At 43.3% G+C, this 6000-nt stretch overlaps 1 protein-coding gene across 8 annotated transcripts in view; it reads left to right on the top strand.

The window, feature by feature from the left end:
- Nucleotides 1–340: 340 nt before the first annotated feature.
- Nucleotides 341–6000, top strand: part of LOC133950355 (nuclear factor 1 B-type-like) — a 62433-nt gene continuing 56773 nt past the window's right edge. For 3 of the 8 annotated variants that reach the window (XM_062384620.1, XM_062384622.1, XM_062384621.1), the window contains exons 1-2: nt 1600–2283; nt 4846–5377. In XM_062384620.1, the coding sequence (XP_062240604.1) occupies nt 2257–2283; nt 4846–5377 (559 nt within the window). In that variant the 5' untranslated portion in view covers nt 1600–2256. Of the gene's footprint in view, nt 716–1599; nt 2284–4845; nt 5378–6000 lie in introns of those variants that run through there. The other 5 variants (XM_062384619.1, XM_062384617.1, XM_062384618.1 and 2 more) reach the window with 4 other exon arrangements.

Raw genomic sequence — 6000 nt, 5'->3', positions numbered from 1 at the left:
ACCTGAATAATGTAGCGGATTTGTTGCTGTTGTGAACAAGTCTGTGCAGAGAACCTCCTGCTGTGTTGTACATATGTGAAAGGCAAACGCTGGGTAAACTCCAGAGACAATTCTTGGGATTTTACCCACAGGTCATTTCGGTAAACGCCTATACAGCCACTCTGGAGGAAGGTGTTCTCATGACTTCTGTGCATGTCCGAAAGCAGCTAAAGTGTGTTTCTACTGCAGCATAGACTGTGCACAAGCAGGGTTATAAAGGCTTTTATTTGGAAAAGACCCACCGGAATGTGAGTCAGGCAAAGCACCGTGCTGCTTGATGGACGCTGCTGCTGCGAGCGGAGGGGCGGCAGTCCGGCAGACAGTGAAAGTGAAGGCGGAGACCAGCCCAGCGCCGAGAACTCAGCCTCTTCTGGATCCCGTTCAACTCCGCTGAACAAGCCCCAAAAGAGCGGTCCAAAAAAAGTGAGACCCGAAGAGGAAGGAAGACAAGAAAAAAAGAGAGGGGGGAGAGAAAAGAGCCGAGGTGCTCCTAACTTCTTTTCACCGCTATCTGCCAAGAATTGTCTTCCGGTGTTTGACTTTTTTTTTCTTTTCACTGCAAGAGAAAATACCCTGCAAAGCACAAAGTTGAACGTGAGAATATGTGAAGCCACCGGCTTGTGTGTTTCAACCCGGCTCCAGGACCCCACAGTAATCCATGCAGTACAGTGCAATGGTACGTGAACGTGGATTGTTGTTTATTTCCAAAATGTTGTGATTATAAGTGAACGGCTCTGTGTGGTTTGTACATGACGATTGGGGGCATATGTTGAGAAGTGGGTTCAACTTTATTTTTTTTATTATTATAAACATGGACCACAACATGACAGGCACGGTTTGGGCCAAAGAAAAAAAAAACTGTACTAACTTGGCACGGCAGCCTGTGTTAACATCCCATTCCCCTTAATTTGGTAAATTAACTCTTATGTGGACTGTTGACACACACACACACACGCACACACACACACACACACACACGCACACACACACACACAAACACACACACACACACACACACACACAGAGAGACACACACTGCAGCCACAAAGTAACAATTTAACTTCCACTCCTTTCAGCATTCAGGCCACACTGTCACTTTCCTTCTGGGTGTTTTATATTGTATTCCATTTAAATGATTAAATTGTTATTGATGAAGACAAATTACATTTAAAATAAACATTTTAAGTTCATTATTATCTTCAGAAATTATCACTTTATATTAGAAATTAAAGCATTTCAATATTTTTATTTTTATGAGAACGAACCTTTTCAGGGAAATTCATGTCTATTTGCCCTCACGGGGCTGACAAACTAATAAGAGTGTGCGTTTGCTTTTGACTGATCAACACACACACTCCTGAATTATCTGAATTTGGAGGAGAATAAGCAGGGAGGGCATGTTGTTGTTCGGGGACGTACGGTGCCAAATATGCGCAGGGAAACGTTCCCTTTTTCCGCGTCTGTGCAGTCCAAAGTCCCCGAGGCTCTTTAGACATTATCCCGCAGGAGTGAGTGAGTGTGTCTGAGGAGGAGGAGGAGTGGAGTGGTGGTGGTAAATGAATTGTGCCGAGGAGGAGAGGAAGGTGCTGTGTGGTTAGATTAAAAGTTGTGCGTTTTGGATGAGGAGCAGCAGGAGGAGGAGGATGAGGCAAAGGAGGAGGAGGAGTGTGACTGTGTAATTACGTGGCTGCAAGAAAAAAAAAAGAGTGAGAGGGGGAGAGAGAGAAAAAAAAAAGTTGGGTCTGATTTGCTGGAATCGCGCAGGAGCCGAAGGTGCAGCGCACGGTTCCACATCAAGTTTTGGGGAACGCAGGGGTGAACATCGCACACTCTTCTTCTCCTGCGCCGCCTCTGCTGAAGTGATGCTTTTTAAGAACGAGGCACCGCTGCGCCGTTAAGACGATCCGCGCGTACCGGAGCGAGGAGTGCGCACGGCCGCTCCGCTTGCACCGGCTCCACTGCCAGAGAGCTCCCCGTGCATGTCCGAAAATATATAACAATCTCCTGCTTAGACACGTTTTTTTCTCAGCGGAGACGACAATCTTTGGATCGCAAAAAAACATTTCATGGATGTCATTGGATAATCTTTTTTGTTTTACGCGGATAGCTGCTGCTCCTCCACAGTCTCACACGGTGCACGTCGGTTCAGGAATGGCGCGATAAAGTGATCAGAGGAATCAGTCCTAGTACATTCACTTTGTGTGTAGCCGTCTCGCCATGTACTCTCCAATTTGTCTCACTCAGGTATTTGTGTCTTTTATTTTTACTACATATATATTTAATGGCTTGCGCATTTATGTTAAAATAGGGTTATTGAAAGTTTTGTGTTTGTGTATGTGTGAGGATTGCACAGTTTCAACTCTGCGTGGTAAAAATAAGTTTTGCTTTTACGCGAAAATTAAGCGATGAAACTTTGAAATCCAGATTGCTCGAGTTTGTGTTGGGTTTCACTGTCGACGTCTTATTTTCTTGTGAAAGTCCAAGCAAAGAAAATATTTCACACCTCTATAGTCACCTTAAAGTAAACGATTCCTCTATTCCTGCGTTCTCTCCGTGCGTAAAGCCGTGCGTAAAGGGGGATTTTAAGGTTTTTGGCTACCCTGTATAATTAACGTATCTCTGGTATATTTAGGTTCTTTGCGTCCTCTAATAACCTCACGCACACGCCCCGGCTTTGCTTGAGCCGTGTTTGTATTTTTTTCCCCTCCACGTGTATATTTTTATTTAGAGTAGAACCCCTATATTTTGAGTTTGGAAGTGAGAGGTGGAGGCAGATAAAGCCACTTTCACCTCAGGTAGATCAAACGCACGATAAGCTCGGTGCGGCGTTGGAGCAGTGTAGCTGACTGTTTTGGCTGACTCAGTTTTACTGTTTATATTTTACTTGGCATAAGTAAGTGATTGACTGAGATGTGGTTTAGTTTGTACTTAAGAGGATTGTGCTTTTATGGCCCCAGCTGAAGTACACCGTGTAGGCCCTGGCCAAGTCATTTATCTTTACAGCATTTGGCTTTAGACTGGGTGAAAAGAAGAAGAAAAAAATTAAACGTATTATTTAGTGTTTTTGAACAGGAAGCCAGAAGTGAAAAGGATTTAAGTCACTGTGACTGCAGATCACATTTACTGCTCACTTCTGTCAGTTTAATTGGTCACTTTATAGTAGAGAGCTGACTTTAAAAGCAGTTCTGAATAATTTTTTTAACATCTCTAAAATAATGTGGATAGGTAGCATCCACAGTAAATATAATACACATGGAATAAAACAGAATAGAGAAAAAGTTTGTTAAAAATTATGATTTAACATTTGTAACCGGGAGCAGCATTTTATTGGCCAAGAGCTGGAAATGTGACTTGTCAGAGGAGCACCAGCAGTGGTCACAGATAGGGAGTGGATTTCTGTGGTTTCCCCTGCCTGTCTGGCTGCCTACAAAAAGAACAATATGTGGTTTAACTCTTCAAAAGCCTGCTCAGAAAAGGGGGCCGCTTACACTTATTAGATTTGACATTTTAACGACCTAAAACAAAGATAAGTCAAAGTTTCTCGACTTCTCTCGCAGCTGCAGTAATTTCTGACTACTCTAAATCATCCGTTCCGCCATCCTGTACATTCCTACACCTATGGAGAACAAGCTCTAAGAGATTACTATAATTTGTTTTAGACTTACCGATGTATTATTGATATGCACAGCCTTTAGGCCGGTAAACTTCTGGTTTTTTGTTGAAATTAATGTTTGCATTTAGCTCCTAGGATCAAGACAAATTCTGTCAAATGAGCACTGCTAAAGTTTCTCTTTTTGACTCATATTTGCAAAAACATAAATCAGTTTAGAATTAAAGATCACATGGAACAGAGTGTACTGAGGATTAATACATAGAAAACCCATAAAAAAAAGGGCTGAAATTTTCCCCTAATATTGATATGAATATCTGGTAATTAATGTGGAGAATAAGATTCAGAAAGACATTTTTATTTAATTAAAAGCAAGAGGAAGTATTTTGAAAGTAGGCTTGGGTTTTCACCGTCACACCTCAGGGTTTTGGAATGAAGCTGGGCGAGTGTCATTCCGTGTGTTAACCTTGACGCCCGAGATGATTTGGCACAAACTTCAGAATGAATCCTAATTTAACCTTTGTAGAATACCTTTCACATGGTTGCCTCTCACGCCGCCTCGCTCCTCTGCTTGTGTTTTTAATACAGTTTCTGTACGTTCCACATGCGCACAACGATGCTCTTTGTATATTGCCCCGGAGAATGTGAATCTCTTCAACCTCCTATTTAAGTGACTGCAAAACCCCTTGGCCCTCGTGGCTTCAACTCCATCCTTCGTGAAAAGTGCGATAAATTCGCGTTGGATTGTGAATAGTTTGATAAGATTAATACAACTGCAAGGGGCGCATGCTCTCTGTTTCAGCAGCGGCACAGGCGTCCCGCTCAGAGCATGCTCGGGAAACGAGAGCGGAGACTCGAGTGCATTCAGTCACAGAGTCGGTGCTATTGTAGTGCTGGCAGTTGATATAAACAGTGGAATTTCCTTGTCATAGCCGCAGTACATCCAGATACATCCAGAATGGTAAAATCAGTTGCTGCCGTATGAAGAGCAACTTCTGGACTCAAAGCAGCTGAAACTGCCAATAAGAAATTATGTGGCTCATGATGAGGAATTGTTTATTTGTGGTCTGGCTTCCCCTCTGCCTCAGATTAGTAGCTGACTAAACCCATATTTCTTCTTCACGTTTGACGACATGAGTCTCTGATTACATTTCTCTCCTTCTCTTTTCCCTCTCCTCTCCCTCTGGATGCTCCAGGATGAATTTCATCCCTTCATCGAGGCACTTCTCCCTCACGTCCGTGCCATCGCCTACACGTGGTTCAACCTCCAGGCCAGAAAGCGCAAGTACTTCAAGAAGCACGAGAAGCGGATGTCCAAGGACGAGGAGCGTGCGGTGAAGGACGAGCTCCTGAGCGAGAAGGCCGAGGTAAAGCAGAAGTGGGCGTCCAGGCTGCTGGCCAAGCTGCGTAAGGACATTCGGCAGGAGTACCGGGAGGACTTTGTCCTCAGTGTGACGGGCAAGAAGCACCCGTGTTGCGTGCTGTCCAACCCGGACCAGAAGGGCAAGATCCGCCGGATTGACTGTTTGCGGCAAGCCGACAAAGTTTGGCGTCTGGACCTGGTGATGGTCATCCTCTTCAAAGGCATCCCTCTGGAAAGTACAGACGGCGAGCGCCTAGTCAAGTCTCTACATTGCACCAACCCAGCACTTTGTGTCCAGCCACACCACATAACAGTATCGGTCAAGGAGCTGGACTTGTTTCTAGCATACTATGTCCAGGACCAAGGTAAGTCCCAGCTCACACTGTCTGTGTTTGTGTCTCTTTGTGGGTGTGTTACTCTTTGGCAGCCTAACAATCACCACTACACATATTTAAAATAAACGTCAACACAAAAGCTGTGACATTTAGTGCTGTAAATATACAGCGTACATTTTTATGTGGTTCAACTGTGTCATGGTGAAACAAAAGCCAATCTGTTATCAATACTAACATATTTTTTATGTATCTTTGCTCTTCTAGCGCCTACTCATGATCAGTTATTATTCTGTTGTGGTTGACACACACACACACACAGTGCGCAGCTCGTATTAAATAGAAACATTTGAGTAAAGTTGCAGCCCAGACTCATAACTCATAATGTAATTTTTGTCTTTTACATGTATTTAAACAGAATATTTTAAAACAATAATCTGAAGCTATCCTTACTGGGTTAAAAAATATAGCCTCCATCCCCAGAGTGCCCATTATATAACATTATGTAATTTTAAAACTCTCCTGTTGTCCTCAGAAAAATTTAAAATCAGATTCCCCTCATTAAAACAGGTACATTACACTCAGAATACTTATTAACTAAATTACTAACCAACAGATTACTGACAGAAGTCATGCCAGTTTGGCAAATAAAAGTG

Source organism: Platichthys flesus, chromosome 24 (assembly GCF_949316205.1).
Source record: "Platichthys flesus chromosome 24, fPlaFle2.1, whole genome shotgun sequence".
NCBI classification, from domain to species: domain Eukaryota; kingdom Metazoa; phylum Chordata; class Actinopteri; order Pleuronectiformes; family Pleuronectidae; genus Platichthys; species Platichthys flesus.
This window is presented reverse-complemented; position numbering and strand designations above follow the sequence as displayed.